The 25,430-nt window shown below is 47.0% G+C and overlaps 1 protein-coding gene across 5 annotated transcripts in view; it reads right to left on the bottom strand.

Moving 5' to 3' along the window:
* Positions 1–25,430, bottom strand: part of LOC121566939 (voltage-gated potassium channel subunit beta-1) — a 178,652-nt gene that overhangs the window by 12,151 nt on the left and 141,071 nt on the right. For all 5 annotated transcript variants that reach the window (XM_041876880.2, XM_041876878.2, XM_041876879.2 and 2 more), the window contains exons 4-9: positions 14,011–14,090; positions 13,511–13,555; positions 11,330–11,374; positions 10,732–10,775; positions 10,307–10,393; positions 4,124–4,209 (exon numbers count right to left, since the gene is read on the bottom strand). In XM_041876880.2, the coding sequence (XP_041732814.2) occupies positions 4,124–4,209; positions 10,307–10,393; positions 10,732–10,775; positions 11,330–11,374; positions 13,511–13,555; positions 14,011–14,090 (387 nt within the window). The remainder of the gene's footprint in view (positions 1–4,123; positions 4,210–10,306; positions 10,394–10,731; positions 10,776–11,329; positions 11,375–13,510; positions 13,556–14,010; positions 14,091–25,430) is intronic.

A 25,430-nucleotide genomic window follows, 5' to 3' on the forward strand; every position in this document is an offset into this window, starting at 1 on the left:
AATTACATTGAGCTGATTTCTGACATGCTGTTCCTTCTTTTTCTGTAGTGTATTTCTGTATTGTTTTAGTGATTCACCATAGTGAAGGCGTAGGCTCAGGTTTTCTGGGTCTCTATGTTTTTGGTTGGATAGGTTTCTCAATTTCTTTCTTAGGTTTTTGCATTCTTCATCAAACCATTTGTCACTGTTGTTACCTTTCTTCGGTTTTCTGTTAGAGATTTTTAGATTTGATAGGGAAGCTGAGAGGTCAAATATACTGTTTAGGTTTTCTACTGCCAAGTTTACACCTTCACTATTACTGTGGAACATTTTGTCCAGGAAGTTGTCTAAAAGATATTGAATTTGTTGTTGCTTAATTGTTTTTTGGTAGGTTTCGACACTACTTTCCTTCCATCTATAGCATTTCTTAATATTATTCAGTTCCTTTGGCTTTGATGCCTCATGATTGAGTATTGCTCTGTTCAAGTACTGTAGACTGTGATTTTGTTGTGGTCTGATAGGGGTGTCAGTGGGCTGACTGTGAACGCTCTGAGAGACTCTGGGTTGAGGTCAGTGATAAAGTAGTCTACAGTACTACTGCCAAGAGATGAGCTATAGGTGTACTTACCATAGGAGTTCCCTCGAAGCCTACCATTGACTATGTACATACCCAGTGTGCGACAGAGCTGCAGGAGTTGTGACCCGTTTTTGTTGGTTATGTTGTCGTAGTTGTGCCTAGAAGGGTATATGGGGGAGGGAATGCTGTCACCTCCAGGTAGGTGTTTGTCCCCCTGTGTACTGAGGGTGTCAGGTTCTAGTCCAGTTCTGGCATTTAGGTCGCCACAGACTAGTACATGTCCTTGGGTCTGGAAATGATTGATTTCCCCCTCCAGGATGGAGAAGCTGTCTTCATTAAAGTATGGGGATTCTAGTGGGGGGATATAGGTAGCACACAGGAGGACATTTTTCTCTGTTGAGATAATTTCCTTTTGAATTTCTAGCCAAATGTAAAATTTTCCTGTTTTGATTAATTAAATAGAATGAGTTAGGTCTGCTCTATATCAAATTAGCATACCCCCTGAGTCCCTTCCCTGTTTCACACTTGGTAGTTTGGTGGATGGGACTACCAGCTCTCTGTAACCTAGAGGGCAACCAGTGGGTCCGTCTCCTCTATACCATGTTTCTTGTAGGATGACAATGTCTGTATTTCCGATTTCTTTGGTGAAGTCCAGGTTCCTGCTCTTAAGGCCAAAGGCAGATGACCTCAGGCCTTGGATATTCCAGGATGAAATAGTGAAGGCTTTGTGTTCCATAAAGTGTCCAATGTTGTTGGTCGTGTGGTTTGGCCTCAGGCCAGTAATTGTGAGCAGAGCCTGCTGAGCATCTGGTACATGCCATTGGCTTCGGCTAGTGTAAGAGTGGGGGTTGGGCCTGTTTGCCTGCTCACGGCCTGGGTGTATGTGTGACTTTCATGTTGAGGCCCTCTTTGCGGGAGTGGGGGGCATGGGGTGGGTAGGAGGGGCATAGGTCTGATCTGAGGGGGCCTAAATGGGGTGTGGGCATGGTTGACTTGGGGGGGTGTTCATTGGTGGTGGTGGTGGGGGTGGGGGTGTGGATGTGGCTGATGGTGCTGTGGTCTGGATGTCGGTCCTCTCGGCGGGGGTCCTCTATGTGTAGGTCCGGGGGGGGGGGAGAGTGTCTCGCTGGTCTGGGCGGGGTGTCTGTTGATCTGTTGCTCCTGTGTGAGGTGTTGGGTCTGCGGTTGAGGGCGATATCCTTTAGGGTCCGGGCGAAGGTGGGCACTGCTGCCTTGTATAGGTGGACCTGGTCATAAAGGCTGTTCACGTCCAGGGTGAAGTGGTGGGCCAGGTAGACATTTGGTTTTGATGCACAGTCACGGGAAATACTTGCGTTTACCTGCTGTATGGTAGCAGGGTGGAAGTCTTCATGGTAGCAGGGTTGAGATAACCACTTGTGCGTTGGGGAAAGTAGAAGAAGCTTTTTCTATCACTCCCTTGAGTCTGTGGCCACCCTTTCCTGCTGTGTTCTCAGGTCGTTTGTGCCTGTGTGTATTATTATGTGGCTGGGTGATCCTAGTTGGTCCTCAGACAGAAGGTCTAGGGCACGCTGGGTGTTTGGACACCAGAGTTTAGACACTGTGTGTTTGAGAAAAAGTTTTGTATGTATTTCCCGTTTGAGTCCATAAGGAGTACAATCTGTGGCTTGTGTATGTCCTCAGTGGGTGTGGGGGGGGTGTGGTCGTCATGAGGGCTATCAGGGTGGCTGACAGGGGTGGTGCTCAGATGGTTTGGGATCCCCAGGGCTTGGGGTTCTTCATTTGTTTGTCCGGCTGTGATGTTGAGGCTATGGTCAGGGTCTAGGGTGGACTGTTCTGCTGTGGTGTCGAGACTGGCCAGGATCTGAGGTGGGCTGTTCTGCTGGATTCTCTGCGGGGGTGGCCAGCTCTCTAATGGGTTGTTCTCTGTCACCCGTCATCATTCTCACCTTTCCTCCAGCACTCTGATCCTCTCCTCCAGTGCTCTGTTCTTCTCCTACTCTTGCTCTTTCTCCTATTGATGTTGTCTCACCACAGTCCAGAGTGCAGACATGTCTCTCTCTACCTCCAGCTCTCCAGGTCTAGTTAAGGGGGTGTTGTTGTGCTGGACTGTTGTCTGGGTCTGTGCTGACTGGAGTGTGTTCACCTGCTGTTCCAGCTCCACCTGCCTTACCTCCAGTTGGGTGAATTTATCCTTAATTTCAATGAGGGAGTAGTACTCTGTGCTGGGAAGTTGACTTTCCGCTTGGGGTTGCTCTGTGGGGTTATTTAATGAAGAGGTCTGGTCTGACCCGCTCGGGTGGGGGTATCTTTCTCAAGGGAGAGCTTCTCCTGCTGAGCTATTTATTTGATTAGGTGAAAGTCCAGCTGGAACTGTTTGGTGTTGCCCTGTACCAAAACAGTTCCAGATTTATAGAGATTTATATTAGATGACTCAGAGTCCTCTTTGTCTAGTCTCCTGAGTTTCCACCCATCGCTAACACTCCCCCTCTTAACAGAGGGGTAGTGTGCTAGTATAGCACTGTGCCATGCCAGGGGATGGTCTGTGTGGAAGATAAGGTTGCTTATGTTCCCATTTTTATAAAAGTCAGCAAAAAGTGTCTCCTGATTTCCCATAAGGAGTTTCATTTTGTACTCTTTTCGTGTCTTATCATTCTTTACATTCAGAGGGTACTGTATTTTAATTACCTCTGAACAGCGGGAGGGTGCTTCTAAGGCCTCTCCATTTGGTTGGGGTAGACTGTGCGACTCTCCTGCCATTGTTGGGCTCAAGGGCTTTGACACCTCTCACTTCACACGTCAGTGCTAATTGAAGTTGCATCTCTTTGTACTAGCAAGCTTGGTAGCCTTAGCATGCAGTCCTTATAAAGTAAAATATATCATTGTAATGTATTTTTCTTCTTGGTTTTTGAAAGTAAAAAATAGCTTCAGACTAAACATTACTCACTCAGTTCCAGGTTGGATGGTGTTTCAGGTTTCAGTTTGTTTGCCAGAGCATTTGCTGTATAGCTTAGGAATAGTAATCCTTGGTAGTAGAAAGCCTTCCAGGTAATTCCAGGAATTCCGTCCAAAATCAGGTTGTAGGTTTGGAGTTTTGGTTTGGAATGTAGTTTATGTTGTGGAGGGTAGCATCCCGTATGTGTCCCTGCCAAAAAATCCAAGTTTATCTAACTCTAAATCTATATTTTTTGTAAAAACATGCAGAACAATGCAGGAGCAATGTCTTTGATCTCTCTCTCTCTCTCTCCCCCTGGTGTAGACCATATATTTGACCCCCCTGGTGTAGACCGTATGTTTGACCCCCCTGGTATAGATAGATGAGTTCCTTTGAGGGCTCACAGACACAATAAAATATCATGAAAAAGTGTCTGAGTACAAAGTTGCAGAAAGTCTGGGAACGTTCAATGTAGACTTGCTGTATGAGCATGATTTGTAATGAGAGTTTTCCACAGGTTGAGTTAAGGTTGTGTGAGGGTTGTAGAGATGTTTTGACACTCACCATGATCTCCATGGCTGTCCATCTAGACGTCCCCTAGTACATGGGTAAGTGTTAAGGGTCAGGAGTTAAAGGTCATAGGGTTAACTCACCATGATCTCCATGGCTGTCCATCGAGATGTCCCCCAGTACATGGACATCCCCTGGTTGATCACATACGTCATGGCTCTCACGATCTCTGAGGAGATGAGAACATAAATCAATCAAATCACCGATCAAATCATAAATCAATCAAATCACCGATCAAATCATCAGTCAGTCCATCAGCCCATTGGATGCATGTGTGTGAGGGAATTCTGGGATCCCTGGAGCTTTGCACACTCTTGGCATACCTCATGAAGCTGGTAGAGAGAACGCCAAGAGTGTGCAAAGCTGTCATCAAGGCAAAGGGTGGCTATTTGAAGAATTTGTTTATCACTTTTTATGGTTACCACATAATTCCATATGTGTTTTTTCATAGTTTTGATGTCTTCACTATTATTCTACAATGTAGAAAATAGTAAAAAATAAAGAAAAACCCTGGAATGAGCAGGTGTGACCAAACCTTTGACTGGTAGTGTGCATATTATACCACCAGGGGACACTGTAGTCTTAATGGACTGACAATGACCCAACTACCCTTGAAGGCCACCAACCCATCCCCTGATCCCTCTCTCGCTCCTCCTGACAATTCATTTTCCCACACTTCTCTAATGAGCTCACTCATGACCAGGGACAGGCTAAAGTTCTAACGGCGCTGCAAACCACCAGTACATTATTAATGAAGCAATTAGCTCCAAAACTAGCATCTGAGCTACAACACACTGTGAAGGGAGCCTTAGATGACCTCTGTTATTGTTCTCAGCCATGTGTAGCTGGTACCTATCAGGACCAGGGCTAGGGGAGGGGAAATGATGAGGGGAAAGTACACTCCTGGTTAGGGAATTTAAACTTCCAAAGCCCACCATGGGCAAATTACAGCATTGTCAATCAATGACTGATTTGTACCAAACAGGAGAGCTATACTATTGTCACTGTGGGCTCAGAGACACAGACAACTGATGCTCACCAAGATAAAAAAAAACACTAAAAGAGATGATGTAATGAAGAGAGACAGAGAGAAGGAAAGACAGACTGAGGAAGAGATTAAGTAAACAGGAAAAGTACAATAAATCAAATGTGATCTAACTAAAGAAAACGGCAATGGGTCAGAAGAGGGGCAGGGATCCAACTCCCCGTTGTATTCCATTTCTGCCTCTCGCTTTACTTTAAAACGCGGTACAAGAACACACACACACACACACACCAGTAATTAACAAACATCCGCAGGTTCATGCAACTCACATAGAGCTCAGTAAATACCATTGTGCCTCTCTCTCTCTCTCTCTCTCTCTCTCTCTCTCTCTCTCTCTCTCTCTCTCTCTCTCTCTCTCTCTCTCTCTCTCTCTCTCTCTCTCTCTCTCTCTCTCTCTCTCTCTCTCTCTCTCTGTCTCTCAATTAAATTCAAAGGGGCTTTATTGGCATGGGACAAAATGTTTACATTGCCAAAGCAAGTGAAATAAGCAATCGCAAATCAACATTTAACATTAAACACAAGAGAAAGACGTTTGAAATGTTATATTATTAACTATGTTATGTGTTGTTATTAAATATGTACCGTGTTGTTATGAACTAGGTACCTTGTTGTTACAATGTGCTAAAAGTACAAGTACAAATGACCAGGGAAAATAAATAAACAGATAAATATGGGTTTAATTTACTTTGGTGTTTGTGCTTGTGTCTCTCTCTATCACTGTTTCTCTCTCTCTCTCTCTCTCTCTCTCTCTCTCTCTCTCTTTCTCTCCCCTTCTCAATTCAATTTAAGGGCTTTATTGGCATGGGAAACGTATGTTAACGTTGCCAAAGCAAGTGAAGTAGATAGTAAACAAAAGTGAAATAAACAATAAATATTAACAGTAAACATTACACTCAGAAGTTCCTAAAGAATAAAGACATTTCAAATGTCATATTATGTATATATACAGTGTTGTAATGATGTGCAAATAGTTAAAGTACAAATGGGAAAATAAATAAACATAAATATGGGTTGTATTTACAATGGTGTTTGTTCTTCACTGGTTGCCCTTTTCTTGTGGCAACAGGTCACATATCTTGCTGCTGTGATGGCACACTGTGGTTTTTCACCCAGTAGATAAGGGAGTTTATTAAAATTGGGTTTGTTTTCAAATTCTTTGTGGATCTGTGTAATCTGAGGGAAATATGTGTCTACCAATGTAGTCATACATTTGACAGGAGGTTAGGAAGTGCAGCTCAGTTTCCACCTCATTTTGTGGGCAGTGTGCACATAGCCTGTCTTCTCTTGAGAGCCAGGTCTGCCTACGGCGGCCTTTCTCAATAGCAAGGCTATGCTCACTGAGTCTGTACATAGTCAAAGCTTTCCTTAATTTTGGGTCAGTTACACTGGTCAGGTTTTCTGCCTCACTCTCTATTTAGAGCCAAATAGCATTCTAGTTTGCACTGTTTTTTTGTTAATCCTTTCCAATGTGTCAAGTAATTATCTTTTTGTTTTCTCATGATTTGGTTGGGTCTAATTGTGTTGTTGTCCTGGGGTTCTGTGGGGTCTGTTTGTGTTTGTGAACAGAGCCCCAGGACCAGCTTACTTAGGGGACTCTTCTCCAAGTTAATATCTCTGTAAGTGATGGCTTTGTTATGGAAGGTTTGGGAATCGCTTCCTTTTAAGTGGTTATAGAATTTAACAGCTCTGTTCTGGATTTTGATGCATTATTTTGTGTTTTTCGTTGTACACAGAGGATATTTTTGCAGAATTCTGCATGCAGAGTCTCAATTTGGTGTTTGTCCCATTTTGTGAATTATTGGTTGGTGAGCGGACCCCAGACCTCACAACCATAAAGGGCAATGGGTTCTATAACTGATTCAAGTATTTTTTGCCAGATCCTAATTGGTATGTCGAATTTTATGTTCCTTTTGATGGCATAGAAGGCCCTTCTTGCCTTGTCTCTCAGATCGTTCTCAGCTTTGTGGAAGTTATCTGTGGCGCTGATGTTTAGTCCGAGGTAGTTATAGTTCTTTGTGTGCTCTAGGGCAACGGTGTCTCCCGTCTCCCGAGTGGCGCAGTGGTCTAAGGCACTGCATCGCAGTGCTAGCTTTGCCACTAGAGATCCTGGTTCGAATCCAGGCTCTGTCGTAGCCGGCCGCGACCGGGAGACCCATGGGGCGGCGCGCAATTGGCCCAGTATTGTCCAGGGTAGGGGAGGGAATGGTCGGCAGGGATGTAGAGCATGTGGGTTGTGGGTTTGATTCCCACGGGGGGCCAGTATGAAAAAAAATACAATAAAAAAAAGAATAATCATCATGAATGCACTCACTAACTGTAAGTCGCTCTGGATAAGAGTGTCTGCTAAATGTAAAAATGGTGTCTAGATGGAATTTGTATTTGTGGTCCTGGCAACTGGACCTTTTTTGGAACACCATTATTTTTGTCTTACTGAGATTTACTGTCAGGGCCCAGGTTGACAGAATCTGTGCAGAAGATCTAGGTGTGTGTGTGTGTGTGTGTGTGTGTGTGTGTGTGTGTGTGTGTGTGTGTGTGTGTGTGTGTGTGTGTGTGTGTGTGAGAGACTCTGACTCACTTCATCAACCATGTAGTGATCTGTGACATCTCTACTGAAGCTCTCTCAGATAAGAATGATGGTGTGAAGTTGTTCAACACACAGAACTGGATGTACAATACACATTTGACCAAGGCCACTCATCCAGTCTTATACGCTTTGGTTTTGAAAAAAACTAATTGCTGGAGGTGCACAAAGACCCTCCCACACACACACACTTATAAAACACAAACTCCTCAAACCACAGACACACACTGGGAATGTTAATCATCCATTATTTGGCACTTGTCTGTGTTGCCATGGCTTCTATTCTTCATTTAAACATCTGATACCTGCCTCCAGTTGCCCTTCACAATCTCTTCTCTCTCTCTCTCTCTCTCTCTCTCTCTCTCTCTCTCTCTCTCTCTCTCTCTCTCTCTCTCTCTCTCTCTCTCTCTCTCTCTCTCTCTCTCTCTCAATTCAATTTCAATTTCAATTTCAATTTAAGGGGGCTTTATTGGCATGGGAAACAAATGCTTACATTGCCAAAGCAAGTGAAATATATGATAAACAAAAGTGAATTAAACAATAAAAAAATTAACAGTAAGCATTACAAAAGTTCCAAAAGAATAAAGACATTTCAAATGTCATATTATGTCTATATACTCTCTCCCTCTCGCTCTCTCTGTCTCCCTCTCACGCTCTCTCTCTCTCGCTCTCTCTCTCTCTCTCTCTCTCTCTCTCGCTGTCTCTCTCTCTCTCTCTCTCTCTCTCTCTCTCTCTCTCTCTCTCTCTCTCTCTCTCTCTCTCTCTCTCTCTCTCTCTCTCTCTCTCTCTCTCGCTGTCTCTCTCTCTCTCGCTGTCTCTCTCTCTCTGTCTCTCTCTCTCTCTCTCTCTCTCTCTCTCTCTCTCTCTCTCTCTCTCTCTCTCTCTCTCTCTCTCTCTCTCTCTCTCTCTCTCTCTCTCTCTCTCTCTCTCTCTCTCTCGCTGTCTCTCTCTCTCTCTGTTTCCCTCTCCCGCTCCATATCTCTCTCGGGCTGTGCTGTCTGGAAGGAGTGAAAGACAATTTATGCTTGATCTGAAAATGTAGTCAGAGGCTCTGTACGGAGAGAGCCTCTAGAGGCAAGCAGAGGCCAAATTGACATGATTGGTTGACGGTAGGTGAGGGCGGGAGGTCCTGTGTATCTGGGCTGCTCTTCAAAGTGCTTCTGCAGAGGCTGTATCACCGTAAATGCTGCACGGCCAATGCAGAAACCGGATTGACCATGCAGAGCCTTTAAGGGGGAACAGACGTCAGATTGACCATGCAGAGCCTTTAAGGGGGGAACAGACGTCCCAGAGCCTTTAAGGGGGAACAGACGTCAGATTGACCATGCAGAGCCTTTAAGGGGGAACAGACGTCAGATTGACCATGCAGAGCCTTTAAGGGGGAACAGACGTCAGATTGACCATGCAGAGCCTTTAAGGGGGAACAGACGTCAGATTGACCATGCAGAGCCTTTAAGTGGGAACAGACGTCAGATTGACCATGCAGAGCCTTTAAGGGGGAACAGACGTCAGATTGACCATGCAGAGCCTTTAAGGGGGAACAGAAGTCAGATTGACCATGCAGAGCCTTTAAGGGGGAACAGATTTCAGATTGACCATGCAGAGCCTTTAAGTGGGAACAGACGTCAGATTGACCATGCAGAGCCTTTAAGGGGGAACAGACGTCAGATTGACCATGCAGAGCCTTTAAGTGGGAACAGACGTCAGATTGACCATGCAGAGCCTTTAAGGGGGAACAGACGTCAGATTGACCATGCAGAGCCTTTAAGGGGGAACAGACGTCAGATTGACCATGCAGAGCCTTTAAGGGGGAACAGACGTCAGATTGACCATGCAGAGCCTTTAAGTGGGAACAGACGTCAGATTGACCATGCAGAGCCTTTAAGGGGGAACAGACGTCAGATTGACCATGCAGAGCCTTTAAGTGGGGACAGACGTCAGATTGACCATGCAGAGCCTTTAAGGGGGAACAGACGTCAGAATGACCATGCAGAGCCTTTAAGGGGGGAACAGACGTCAGATTGACCATGCAGAGCCTTTAAGGGGGAACAGACGTCAGATTGACCATGCAGAGCCTTTAAGGGGGAACAGACGTCAGATTGACCATGCAGAGCCTTTAAGGGGGAACAGACGTCAGATTGACCATGCAGAGCCTTTAAGGGGGAACAGACGTCAGATTGACCATGCAGAGCCTTTAAGGGGGAACAGACGTCAGATTGACCATGCAGAGCCTTTAAGAGACTTTCTTTGATAGATAGATAGATAGATAGATAGATAGATAGATAGATAGATAGATAGATAGATAGATAGATAGATAGATAGATAGATAGATAGATAGATAGATAGATAGATAGATAGATAGATAGATAGATAGATAGATAGATAGATAGATAGATAGATAGATAGATAGATAGATAGATAGATAGATAGATAGATAGATAGATAGATAGATAGATAGATAAACCTCAGGCTAAAATGAAATCTTGATTATTCTCTGTTTGTTAGCCTGGTAGAGCAAATCCACTGCTTCCTACCAATCCGATTGTAGTATTTCAGGCAATGAGACTAATCAACCAATTGCCCTCCTGACTTAGACTGGCAGCTTGGTCCCCAATGATGAATGCTGATAGACTGACTCACCCTCCATGGGTGTGTTGGTGTCAGGGCGGTTTGCGAAGACCACATCTACGTATTCCAGCTGCAACCTCTGGAGGGAGCCCTTCAGACCTGGACAGAGAGAGGAGGGGAGAGAGAGGAGGTGAGAGGAGGAGGGTTGAGGAGAGGAGAGGAGGAGGGGAATGGAGAGGAGAGGTGGGGAGAGGAGAGGGGGATGGGAGGAGGGGAGAGGAGAGAAGAGGAGAGGAGGAGTGTTGAGGAGAGGAGGAGGGGAGATATCAATCAATACAGTTCACAGGGGAGAGACTGGGTGAGATAGGGTGAGATACAGTGAGATAGGGTGAGACACGGTGAGATAGGGTGAGATAGGGTGAGATGGGGTGAGATGGGGTGAGATAGGGTCAGATGGGGTAATGTGTGTGTGTGTGCGCGTGCCTGTGTGGTCTTACCTTCAATAATGTGTTTCCTTGAAAGGCCTCTCTCAGTCTCTGCTCTGTGGGCACAGACACACAGACAGGAGAGAAAAACTACACATTAAACTATGTTTTTCAACTCACTGCTGGTAGTCAACCTACATGGCCCAACTGCTGTGTCCTTGTCAGTGTTTGCACGCTTCTGTGTGTGGGTGTTTGTGGGTGAGTGTGTGTGTGTGGGTGAGTGTGTGTGTGTGTGTGTGTGTGTGTGTGTGTGTGTTTCATGTACAGTAAGTGGGTGTGAGTGTGTGTTTAGAGTCTTCAACTACAATCCTCTCCTTCTCCTGCAGAAGGATGGAGTGATGAATATTCATGAAGGATGAACGAGGGAAGAAATAATCTACACCTTCATCCTTATCATCCTTATCATCCTTATCATCCTTATCATCCTTATCACTACTCCCAGCTGTGACTGCCTGCCACCATGCACCATGGAGCTGAGAGGCTATCTAAAACCTCTGCAGTGTGTGTGTGTGTGTGTGTGTGTGTGAGTTATCAGACAATGTATTTTCCTCCCAGTCAGCTGAGCTCTGCATTATGAGACACAAGTTAGACTTTTTCAACAGGAACTTACTTTCCTCCCCAGTACAGCTTGGTAGTGATGACCAAACTTGATCGTCTAGCGAGCGAGAGGGAGAGAGAGAGGGAGAGGGAGAGGGAGAGGGAGAGGGAGAGGGAGAGGGAGAGGGAGAGGAGAGGGAGAGAGGGAGAGGGAGAGGGAGAGGGAGAGGGAGAGGGAGAGGGAGAGAGATGACAGTTATCAAAGTGATTAAGAAGGCCATTGTGTTTCTCTAATTACATCATCTGACCCTCTCTCTCTCTCAAATTTCAAATTCAAGCTGTTTTATTGGCATGAAAATCATTGCGTCAATATTGCCAAAGCAACAATGTATACAATATACATTGAAATAAAATAATAAAGAATAATAATATAAAATGGTAGTAAATAATAATACAAATAAAAAACAAAAACAAAATAACAACAAGACAATGGTAGAAATATACTAAATATAAAAGGCAAATGAAACTAACTAACTGTCATCCTCACCATTATATCAGTACTACAACTACCATAATCATTACTCCTACTACTACTACCACCATCATTCAACTGCTATCATTACCATCAACCTAACTACCCATACTACTATTTGGAATAATAATCACAACAATACTACTACTACTACTACTACTACTACTAATAATAATAATAATAACAATAATAATAATAATAAGTAAGTTACTGTTTACTATGCAGATGTTATTATTCAGTGTCCCTCAGGCTATGGCAGGCAAATACATATTTGGCTGCAAGAGGAGCCGTAGCTCCTTCGCCCATGAGTATTTTTAGTTTTTCCTCTGGGTTTAATCAGTTAAAATTTGGAATAAATGTAGTAATTTCTGTGAATAATGAATCTCTTGGTGGGGAATATTTATCACAGTAAAGGAGAAAGTGCATCTCTGTTTCTACCTCCCATGTCGTGCAGTGACCACATATACGCTCCTCTTTGGGTAACCATGTATTTTTATGTCTGCCGGTTTCTATTGCCAATTCGTGGTCACTCAGCCTGTACTTGGTAAGGATCTGTCTCTGGTTCGTATCTCTGACAGAGTAGAGATAATCAGCCAATTTATATTCTCTGTTTAGTGCCAGTTAGCAATTTAGTCGGCTTTGGGATTTTGTTTGTTTTTCCAATGTTGTAAATATGAGTCCTTTGATTGGTTCATTTTATTTATTTGAATTATTTCTTTTGAAGCAGTGCTGGCATCAGCTTGGTCTCTCTCTCTCTCTCTCTCTCTCTCTCTCTCTCTCTCTCTCTCTCTCTCTCTCTCTCTCTCTCTCTCTCTCTCTCTCTCTCTCTCTCTCTCTCTCCCTCCCCCTCCCTCCCTCCCTCCCTCTCCCTCCCTCCTCCCTCCCTCCCTCCCTCCCTCCCTCCCTCCCTCCCTCCCTCCCTCATCATTATGTCCATATAGATGAGTGTAAATGGTGGTGTATGAGTCCTACATTCTGCACTGCCAGGCAGTTCCATTACATAATGATGTAACAGTTCAACAATGAGAGGGAACACACTGCAGTGACAGAACATTATGACATTACAGCTAGGACACATCAATAAGACAAGGAGATGTAGAGAGACGTAACACACACAGGCATGCTTGCATACACACACACACACACACACACACACACACACACACACACACACAGACATACACAGAACACACACACACACACACACACACACACACAGACATGCACAAACAAACCCACACAGGCATAAACACACACACACACACACACACAGGTACACGCACACACGCACACGCACACACGCACACGCACGCATACACAGACATGCACAAACAAACCCACACAGGCATAACACACACACACACACACACACACACACACACACACACAGGTGCACGCACACACACACACGCACACGCATACACACACACACACACACACACACACACACACGCATACACAGACACACACACACACACACACACACACACACACACAGACATGCACAAACAAACCCACACAGGCATAAACACACACACACACACACACACACAGGTGCACGCACACACGCACACGCACACGCACGCACACACACACACACACACACACACACACACACACACACACACACACACACACACACACACACACACACACACACACACACACACACACACACACACACACACACACACACACACACTCACACTCACTGTAACATACCTCCAGCACTTCTTCTTGATGATGTTACCCAATATGACTTCAGCTCTGGAATGCAATGCCCGTCATTATACTGTACACTACATAGATGACCATCACTTTCTATAAGGGATGGATCGACATTTACACAACAGGAACCTAGACCAAAATGGGGGGGGGTCATGCTTTTTCAGTTTCAGTCAAATTTCTGCTTTGCCATGCAATGCTTACAGGACAAAGAACAGTTATCTAAGGCTCTGGTCAGTCCTAGGAGTGAGGGTAAATGGTAGACATGTTCTCTGCCGTCCACTTTATGTTTTAATTATTATTTTGGGTAGAGGGGAGGGTCACTTGTTTTTTTCAAGCGTTCAGGGAGGGTTTAGGTAAAATATATTTTACTGAAGGGAGGGCCATCCGTTTTCCTTTCAGAGAGGTCTGATTTTCTCCATGTAACTTTTATTCTAAATAACGTTCACTCTCTTCCATTAAAATTGTATAAGGAGTTTTATTAAATCCTGACTCACTTTCCAGCAGCGTAAACCTCCGCCGTGTCAAACAGGTTGACTCCACTCTCATACGCTATGGTCATCAGCTGCTCGGCCACCTGGGAAAACACACAGACGTCAGACGTCAAAGATGTCACACACACACATCACACACACAGACACACATCCTCCTCCTCCTCCTCCTCCTCCTCCTCCTCATCATCATTATCATTATCATCATCATCATCATCGTCAGCAGCATCATCATCATCATCATCACATATCAGGTGTAGGAACCAGAGGTTAGCAGCCAGGATTTAATCCACCTATCTAAGAACATCATAATGCTGTTTGGTTGAAGATAATGCTAAACCCTCTTTATGTCTGGCTCTGCTCCTCCCACCTCCACCCCCACCCTGTCCCCTGTGGTATGTCTCCCACCTCCTCCTCCACCCTGTCCCCTGTGGTATGTCTCCCACCCCCACCCTGTACCCTGTCCCCTGTGGTATGTCTCCCCACCCCCACCTCCACCCCCCACCCTGTCCCCTGTGGTATGTCTCCCACCTCCTCCTCCACCCTGTCCCCTGTGGTATGTCTCCCACCCCCACCCTGTACCCTGTCCCCTGTGGTATGTCTCCCACCCCCACCTCCACCCCCACCCTGTCCCCTGTGGTATGTCTCCCACCCCCACCACCTCCACCTCCACCCTGTCCCCTGTGGTATGTCTCCCACCCCACCTCCACCTCCACCCTGTCCCCTGTGGTATGTCTCCCACCCCCACCTCCACCCCACCCTGTCCCCCTGTGGTATGTCTCCCACCCCCCACCCCCCACCTCCACCTCCACCCTGTCCCCTGTGGTATGTCTCCCACCCCCACCCCCCACCTCCACCTCCACCCTGTCCCCTGTGGTATGTCTCCCACCCCCACCCCCACCTCCACCTCCACCCTGTCCCCTGTGGTATGTCTCCCACTCCCACCCCCCACCTCCACCTCTACCCTGTCCCCTGTGGTATGTCTCCCACTCCCACCCTGTCCCCTGTGGTATGTCTCCCACTCCCACCTCCACCTCCACCCTGTCCCCTGTGGTATGTCTCCCACTCCCACCCTGTCCCCTGTGGTATGTCTCCCACCCCCACCTCCACCTCCACCCTGTCCCCTGTGGTATGTCTCCCACCCCCACCTCCACCTCCACCCTGTCCCCTGTGGTATGTCTCCCACCCCCCACCTCCACCTCCACCCTGTCCCCTGTGGTATGTCTCCCACCCCCACCTCCACCTCCACCCTGTCCCCTGTGGTATGTCTCCCACCCCCACTCCCACCCTGTCCCCTGTGGTATGTCTCCCACCCCCACTCCCACCCTGTCCCCTGTGGTATGTCTCCCACTCCCACCCTGTCCCCCTGTGGTATGTCTCCCACCTCCACCCCCACCCTGTCCCCTGTGGTATGTCTCCCACCTCCACCACCACCCTGTCCCCTGTGGTATGTCTCCCACCCCCACCTCCACCCTGTCCCCTGTGGTATGTCTCCCACCCCCACCTTGTCCCCTGTGTTATGTCTCCCACCCCCACCTCCACCCCTGTCCCCTGTGGTATGTCTCCCACCCCCACCTCCACCCCCACCCTGTCCCCTGTGGTATGTCTCCCACCCCCACCCTGTCCCCTGTGGTATGTCTCCCATCCCCACCTCCACCCCCACCCTGTCCCCTGTGGTATGTCTCCCACCCCCACCCCCACCTCCACCCTGTCCCCTGTGGTATGTCTCCAACCCCCCACCTCCACCCTGTCCCCTGTGGTATGTCTCCCACCCCCCCCTCCACCCTGTCCCCTGTGGTATGTCTCCCACCCCCACCTCCACCCCCACCCCTGTCCCCTGTGGTATGTCTCCCACCCCCACCTCCACCCTGTCCCCTGTGGTATGTCTCCCACCTCCACCTCCACCCTGTCCCCTGTGGTATGTCTCCCACCCCCACCTCCACCCTGTCCCCCGTGGTATGTCTCCCACCCCCACCTCCACCCTGTCCCCTGTGGTATGTCTCCAACCCCCCCACCTCCACCCTGTCCCCTGTGGTATGTCTCCCACCCCCACCTCCACCCTGTCCCCCGTGGTATGTCTCCCACCCCCACCTCCACTCTCTTCCAGGGTACTATAGATAGTGTTTCTAGTCTGGTTCTTTAGTTGTCCCTCTAGTGAGCTGAGATGTTGCTCTCTCCAGTGTGTTTCAGTGTGTCAGTGCAGCAGGCTGAGGCAGCAGACTTTACAGTGATTCACCCAGACTGGAGATCATACATCATCAGGCTGAATTGTTCCCAGATTCAATTCCCTTTTATGGTGCGCTTTATTGCAATGGGGCTGCAAGTGAATTTTTTTATAATTTCCCTCTGCGGCGGTGTGTGAGCCAGTGTGTATCTGTCTCTTTGTGAGACTGTGAGTGTGAGTGTCTGTGTGTGTGTAACCCTCTCCCTATTTGAGTCAGAGAGGACTTTGGAAGCCTTGCCACTGACAGAGCTCGCTAATTCAATGTCCTCCACTCCGCTGAGGATCTCTCCATCAAATCTCCTAAAATGACCTTTGCCACTGCGGCTAGAAATTAGACAGGGATCCAAACCCTGGTGTGTGTGTGTGTGTGTGTGTGTGTGTGTGTGTGTGTGTGTGTGTGTGTGTGTGTGTGTGTGTGTGTGTGCATGATCCAACCCATCGGACGAAAGGAGTGAAGAAAGAGAGAAAAAGAGGAAAAGAGCTGCTCAGAATGAATGAATCTAGTAGTTGTGACAAAAGACTAACCCTCCAAGATGTATGACTTTATTAAATCCATGTACACAAACAACAAGTGTGCGGTAAAAAATGGGCTAAAAACACACACATTTCTTTCCACAGGGCTGTGGGGTGAGACAGGCATGGAGCTTAAGTCCCACCCTCCATAATATACAGTGGGGGAAAAAAAGTATTTAGTCAGCCACCAATTGTGCAAGTTCTCCCACTTAAAAAGATGAGAGAGGCCTGTAATTTTCATCATAGGTACACGTCAACTATGACAGACAAAATGAGGAAAAAAAATCCAGAAAATCACATTGTAGGATATTTAATGAATTTATTTGTAAATAAGTATTTAGTCAATAACAAAAGTTTCTCAATACTTTGTTATATACCCTTTGTTGGCAATGACACAGGTCAAACGTTTTCTGTAAGTCTTCACAAGGTTTTCACACACTGTTGCTGGTATTTTGGCCCATTACTCTATGCAGATCTCCTCTAGAGCAGTGATGTTTTGGGGCTGTCGCTGGGCAACACGGACTTTCAACTCCCGCCAAAGATTTTCTATGGGGCTGAGATCTGGAGACTGGCTAGGCCACTCCAGGACCTTGAAATGCTTCTTACGAAGCCACTCCTTCGTTGCCCGGGCAGTGTGTTTGGGATCATTGTCATGCTGAAAGACCCAGCCACGTTTCATCTTCAATGCCCTTGCTGATGGAAGGTTTTCACTCAAAATCTCACGATACATGGCCCCATTCATTCTTTCCTTTACACGGATCAGTCGTCCTGGTCCCTTTGCAGAAAAACAGCCCCAAAGCATGATGTTTCCACCCCCATGCTTCACAGTAGGTATGGTGTTCTTTGGATGCAACTCAGCATTCTTTGTCCTCCAAACACGACGAGTTGAGTTTTTACCAAAAAAGTTATATTTTGGTTTCATCTGACCATATGACATTCTCCCAATCCTCTTCTGGATCATCCAAATGCACTCTAGCAAACTTCAGACGGGCCTGGACATGTACTGGCTTAAGCAGGGGGACACGTCTGGCACTGCAGGATTTGAGTCCCTGGCGGCGTAGTGTGTTACTGATGGTAGGCTTTGTTACTTTGGTCCCAGCTCTCTGCAGGTCATTCACTAGGTCCCCCTGTGTGGTTCTGGGATTTTTGCTCACCGTTCTTGTGATCATTTTGACCCCACGGGGTGAGATCTTGCGTGGAGCCCCAGATCGAGGGAGATTATCAGTGGTCTTGTATGTCTTCCATTTCCTAATAATTGCTCCCACAGTTGATTTCTTCAAACCAAGCTGCTTACCTATTGCAGATTCAGTCTTCCCAGCCTGGTGCAGGTCTACAATTTTGTTTCTGGTGTCCTTTGACAGCTCTTTGGTCTTGGCCATAGTGGAGTTTGGAGTGTGACTGTTTGAGGTTGTGGACAGGTGTCTTTTATACTGATAACAAGTTCAAACAGGTGCCATTAATACAGGTAACGAGTGGAGGACAGAGGAGCCTCTTAAAGAAGAAGTTACAGGTCTGTGAGAGCCAGAAATCTTGCTTGTTTGTAGGTGACCAAATACTTATTTTCCACCATAATTTGCAAATAAATTCATAAAAAATCCTACAATGTGATTTTCAGGATTTTTTTTCCTCAATTTGTCTGTCATAGTTGACATGTACCTATGATGAGAATTACAGGCATCTCTCATTGTGACACTCTGGCTCTATGGACTTTTATTTTTGAGCCAGGGTTGTTCATTTCACTTGGGTGTATTTCTATGTTGGTTAGTCTAGGTTGTTTTTTCTATGTTTGGTTGATGACTCCCAATCGGAGGTAACGAGTGTCAGCTGTCGGCTCGTTATCTCTGATTGGGAGCCATATTTATACTGTGTGTTTTCACCTTGGGGTTGTGGGTTTTTGTTCCATGTTTCTGTCAGTGTTACAGAGGACTTCACTATCGTCATTTGTTGTTTTTTCGTGGTTGCTTTATTTAATAAAGTCATTATGTTCACTCCACGCGCTGCGTATTGGTCCGCTTCTTCAGACGATCGTGACAGAAAAACCCACCACAAGAGGACCAAGCAGCGTAACAAACGGCAACAGGACCTACCTACACAGGATTTATGGACGCCTCCAAAGGATTCGTGGACATGGGAGGAGATACGGGCTGGAAAGGGTCCTTGGGCACAACCGGAGGAATATCACCGCCCTCGTGAAGAGCTGGAGGCAGCTAAAGCAGAGAGGAGGTGGTATGAGGCGGAAGCACGGAGGCAAGGCTGGAAGCCCGGGAGTACTACCCAAACATTTCTTGGGGAGGAAGCGCCGGGTAAGGAGAAAACGCTGGTGGATGTCCTCCTCGGTTGGGGACAGATAACGCAGAGGAGGAGGCCGTCCGGTACCGGAGGGCGATGAAGGGGAGAACCTGGCAGGAGAGGAGCAACGACAGCAGCAGGGCCATCGTCGGAAGGACGGGGAGGCAACCCCAAAAAAATTTTTGGGGGGCACATGGCTGGGCGCCTGAACTGCCCGTCTGCTCAACGGCGCCTGTACTGCCCGTCTGCCCTATGGCGCCTGAACTGCCCGTCTGCCAAGCGCTGCATAAGCCGCCCGTCTGTACTGAGCCTGCAAAGCCGCCCGTCTGCCATGAGCCTTCAGAGCCGTCCGCCAGACCGGAGCCGCTAGAGCCTTCCACCAGACAGGAGCCGTTAGAGCCTTCCGCCAGACAGAATCATACACCAGCGATGGAATCAGCAGGAGCCGACGCAGCCCGTACAAGACTGGAAGCCCAGGTTCGGGTCCAGCAAGAGCAGCTCCTGCAGATGGGAACCGTCCTGCGGGAGGTGATGACCACTCTCCGAGGCTGGGGTCCGCCTCCACCGCCAGCCGCCCAGCCAGCACCGTCAGCCAGCCATGAGCAGCCAGATCCGTCAGCCAGCCATGAGCAGCCAGATCCGTCAGCCAGCCATGAGCAGCCAGATCCGTCAGCCAGCCATGAGCAGCCAGATCCGTCAGCCAGCCATGAGCAGCCAGATCCGTCAGCCAGCCATGAGCAGCCAGATCCGTCAGCCAGCCGTGAGCAGCCAGATCCGTCAGCCAGCCATGAGCAGCCAGATCCGTCAGCCAGCCACGAGCAGCCAGATCCGTCAGCCAGCCACGAGCAGCCAGATCCGTCAGCCAGCCAAGAGCCGTCCAGCCAGGATCCGCCAGAGCCGTCCAGCCATGATCCGCCAGGAGCCGTCCAGCCAGGATCCGCCAGGGCCGTCCAGCCAGGATCCGCCAGAGCCGTCCAGCCAGGATCCGCCAGAGCCGTTCAGCCAGGATCCGCCAGAGCCGTTCAGCCAGGATCCGCCAGAGCCGTCCAGCCAGGATCCGCCAGAGCCGTCCAGCCAGGATCCGCCAGAGCCGTCCAGCCAGGATCCGCCAGAGCCGTCCAGCCAGGATCCGCCAGAGCCGTTCAGCCAGGATCCGCCAGAGCCGTCCAGCCAGGATCCGCCAGAGCCGTCCAGCCATGATCCGCCAGAGCCGTTCAGCCAGGATCCGCCAGAGCCGTCCAGCCAGGATCCGCCAGAGCCGTCCCAGCCCGGATCCGCCAGAGCCGTCCCAGCCCGGATCCGCCAGCCAGCCAGGATCCGCCAGAGCCAGCCAGCCAGGATCCGCCATTCAGTCCGGAGCTGCCCCTTAGTCCGGTACTGCCCCTTAGCCCGGTGCTGCTCCTTAGCCCGGTGCTGCCCCTTAGCCCGGTGCTGCCCCTTAGTCCGGTGCTGCCCCTTAGCCCGGTGCTGCCCCCTTAGTCCGGTGCTGCCCCTTAGGCCGGTGCTGCCCCTTAGTCCGGTGCTGCCCCTTAGCCCGGTGCTGCCCCTTAGTCCGGTGCTGCCCCTTAGCCCGGTGCTGCCCCTTAGCCCGGTGCTGCCCCTTAGTCCGGTGCTGCCCCTGAGTCTGGTGATGCCTCTTAGTCCAGTGCTGCCCCTTAATCCTGTGGGGGTTTAGTTGGGGGGTGGTCATGTGGAGGAGGTTACACAAGCGGGTAGTGACTATGGTGGGGTGGGGACCACGACCAGTGCCTGAGCCGCCACCATAGACAGACGCCCACCCAGACCCTCCCCTAGACTGTATGCTGGTGCGCCCGGAGTTCGCACCTTTAGGGGGGGGTACTGTGACACTCTGGCTCTATGGACTTTTATTTTTGAGCCAGGGTTGTTCATTTCACTTGGGTGTATTTCTATGTTGGTTAGTCTAGGTTGTTTTTTCTATGTTTGGTTGATGACTCCCAATCGGAGGTAACGAGTGTCAGCTGTCGGCTCGTTATCTCTGATTGGGAGCCATATTTATACTGTGTGTTTTCACCTTGGGGTTGTGGGTTTTTGTTCCATGTTTCTGTCAGTGTTACAGAGGACTTCACTATCGTCATTTGTTGTTTTTTCGTGGTTGCTTTATTTAATAAAGTCATTATGTTCACTCCACGCGCTGCGTATTGGTCCGCTTCTTCAGACGATCGTGACACTCATCTTTTTAAGTGGGAGAACTTGCACAATTGGTGGCTGACTAAATAATTTTTTCCCCCACTGTAAATATCAACGAATTGGCGAGGGCACTAGAACAGTCTGCAGCACCCGGCCTCACCCTACTAGAATCTGAAGTAAAATGTCTACTGTTTGCTGATGATCTGGTGCTTCTGTCCCCAACCAAGGAGGGCCTACAGCAGCACCTAGATCTTCTTTACAGATTCTGTCAGACCTGGGCCCAGACAATAAATCTCAGTAAGACAAAAATAATGGTGTTCCAAAATAGGTCTAGTTGCCAGGACCACAAATACAAATTCCATCTAGACATCGTTGCCCTAGAGCACACAAAAAACTAGACATACCTCGGCATAAACATCAGCGCCACAGGTAACTTCCACAAAGCTGTGAACGATCTGAGACACAAGGCAAGAAGGGCCTTCTATGCCATCAAAAGGAACATAACATTTCGACATACCAATTAGGATCTGGCTAAAAATACTTCAATCATTTATAGAACCCATTGGTTGTGAGGTCTGGGGTCCGCACACCAACCATCAAATGGGACAAACACCAAATTGAGACTCTGCATGCAGAATTCTGCAAAAATACCTGACCACTGTGACTAACCTAAAATTAAGGAAATCTTTGACTATGTACAGACTCAGTGAGCATAGCTTTGCTATTGAGAAAGGCCGCCGTAGGCAGACCTGGCTCTCAAGAGAAGACAGGCTATGTGCACACTGCCCACAAAATGAGGTGGAAACTGAGCTGCACTTCCTAACCTCCTGCCAAATGTATGAACATATTAGAGACACATATTTCCCTCAGATTACCAAGACCGACAAAAAATTCAAAAACAAATCCAATGTGGATAAACTCCCATATCTATTGGGTGAAATACCACAGTGTGCCATCACAGCAGCAAGATTTGTGACCTGTTGCCACAACCAGTGAAGAACAAAAACTATCATAAATACAACCTATATTTATTAATTTTTTATTTATTTTCGTTTTTGTACTTTAACTATTTGCACATCATTATACCACTGTATATATACATAATATGACATTTGAAAAGTCTTTATTCTTTTGGAACTTGTTTAATTTGTTAGTTTTTATAGTTTATTTCACTTTTGTTTATTATCTATTTCACTTGTTTTGACAATGTAAACATATGTTTCCCATGCCAATAAAGCCCTTAAATGAAAATAATACGAAATTTAAATTTAAAAGGGCAACCAGTGAAGAAACACATAAACATAGAACCAGCAGACAAAGTCTCCAAGATAATATCATGGATAACCAGCAGACAAAGTCTCCAAGATAATAATCATGGATAACCAGCAGACAATGTCTCCAAGATAATAATCATGGGTAACCAGCAGACACAGTCTCCAAGATAATATCATGGATAACCAGCAGACAAAGTCTCCAAGATAATAATCATGGATAACCAACCGACAAAGTCTATCTCTTTGAAGCCAACCGCCAACTCTCTATCACACGCGGACTCTGCACTCTGGAGAGTAGACAATGTCTCCAAGATAATAATCATGGGTAACCAGCAGACACAGTCTCCAAGATAATATCATGGATAACCAGCAGACAAAGTCTCCAAGATAATAATCATGGATAACCAACCGACAAAGTCTATCTCTTTGAAGCCAACCGCCAACTCTCTATCACACGCGGACTCTGCACTCTGGAGATATCCTGATCCAGAGAGATCAGACTCACACCTGCTAAACTACACTCCTATCCCCGCTTCTATACAGATCCAGACAGATAGAAATCAGACAAATAATAGCAGACCTCTATGGAAAGAAATGCATTACACATACTGTACACTACCGGTCAAAAGTTTTAGAACACCTACTCATTCTACTCACTCAAGGCTTTTTCTTTATTTTTACTATTTTCTACATTGTAGAATAATAGTGAAGACATCAAAACTATGAAATAACACATATGGAATCATGTAGTAACCAAAAAAGTGTTAAACAAATCAAAATATATTTTATTTTTGAGATTCTTCAAATAGCCACCCTTTGCCTTGATGACAGCTTTGCACACTCTTGGCATTCTCTCAACCAGCTTCACCTGGAATGCTTTTCCAACCGTCTTGAAGGAGTTCCCACATATGCTGAGCACTTGTTGGCTGCTTTTCCTTCACTCTGCGGTCCGACTCATCCCAAACCATCTCAATTTTGTTGAGGTCGGGGGATTGTGGAGGCCAGGTCATCTGATGTAGCACTCCATCACTCTCCTTCTTGGTAAAATAGCCCTTACACAGCCTGGAGGTTTCTTGGCCTAAGCAAGTCTCTTCTTCTTATTGGTGTCCTTTAGTACTGGTTTCTTTGCAGCAATTCGACCATGAAGTCCTGATTCACACAATCTCCTCTGAACAGTTGATGTTGAGATGTGTCTGTTACTTGAACTCTGTGAAGCATTTATTTGGGCTGCAATTTCTGAGGCTGATAACTCTAATGAACTTATCCTCTGCAGCAGAAGTAACTCTGGGTCTTCCATTCCTGTGGCGGTCCTCATGAGAGCCAGTTTCATCATAGCACTTGATGATTTTTGCGACTGCACTTGAAGAAACGTTCAAAGTTCTTGAAATGTTCCGTATTAACTGACTTTCATGTCTTAAAGTAATGATGGACTGTCGTTTCTCTTTGCTTATTTGAGCTGTTCTTGCCATAATATGGACTTGGTCTTTTACCAAATAGGGCTATCTTCTGTATGCCCCCCCTACCTTGTCACAACACAACTGATTGGCTCAAACGCATTAAGAAGGAAAGAAATTCCACAAATTAACTTTTAACAAGGCACACCTGTTAATTGAAATGCATTCCAGGTGACTACCTCATGAAGCTGGTTGAGAGAATACCAAGAGTGTGCAAAGCTGTCATCAAGGCAAAGGTTGGCTATTTGAACAATCTCAAAAATAAAATATATTTTGATTTGTTTAACACTTTTTTGGTTACTACATGATTCCATATGTGTTATTTCATAGTTTGATGTTTTCACTATTATTCTACAATGTAGAAAATTGTAAAAATAAAGAAATACCCTTGAACAAGTAGGTGTTCTAAAACTTTTGACCTGTAGTGTAGACAAAATGAATATCTAGACGGACCATACCCACCCAGATAGAGACTCTTCTATGTCCTCCCTAAGATCCACCAAGCACCAGATACCTGGACAGCCCCGTTTGAGGTCCCCAAGGGAAGACCAATTGTGTCAGACTGTGGGAGTGAGTCCTCACCAGCAGCCAAATTCATTGACTACTTCCTCAATCCCATTTCACAAAGGCACCCCAGCTACCTTAAGGACACATACCACTTCATAGACTCCACACCATTCCGGTCCCAGCACATGCATACTTATTCACCATAGACATAGCCTCTCTGTACACCAACACAGACATGTCATCAGGTTTGGCAGCCGCGGACTCTGCACTCTGGAGATATCCTGATCCAGAGAGATCAGACTCACACCTGCTACAGCTCTTACAACGTGGCTTAAATAATTATGATTTCAATTACCAACACTACCTACAGATTCATGGGACAGCGATGGGTAAGAAGTTCTCGCTGGCTTTTATGCCATTTATATGGCAGACTGGGCGATGACAGCCTTGACTAAATGCCCATTGCAAACCATTTTTTTATAGACGCTACCTGGATCATATCTTCAGGGTGTGGGAACATGATCTCATTGATGATAGAGCATGGCGTTTGCAACGCCAGGGTTGTGGGTTCGATTCCCACGGGGGGCCAGTATAAAAAAAATATGTATTCACTAACTGTAAGTCGCTCTGGATAAGAGCGTCTGCTAAATGACTAAAAATGTAAAATGTAAATACACTTCAAAACATTAATTGACATTCTCAACAACCATCATCCCATCATAACAGTCAAATATGCCATCCACACACAATCAAACTTCTTGGACACAACAGTCTTTTTTTCCAGATAATGACACACACATTGTCTTCCTACACACAAAGGTATACTTCAAGGACACAGACACACACACCCTACTCCACAAATCCAACTACCACCCCAAACATACATACAGTCACTGGCATTGTCAAGTCCCAACTCATCCGATTCCATAGACTATGTACACAACAGAAATACTTTCATTCAGCCACACAGTCATTGAGGTATATAAAGGCGAACACACTGGCAGGCCTTACCAACAA

The sequence above is a fragment of the Coregonus clupeaformis genome, unplaced genomic scaffold, assembly GCF_020615455.1.
Source record: "Coregonus clupeaformis isolate EN_2021a unplaced genomic scaffold, ASM2061545v1 scaf0343, whole genome shotgun sequence".
In the NCBI taxonomy this organism is placed as follows: domain Eukaryota; kingdom Metazoa; phylum Chordata; class Actinopteri; order Salmoniformes; family Salmonidae; genus Coregonus; species Coregonus clupeaformis.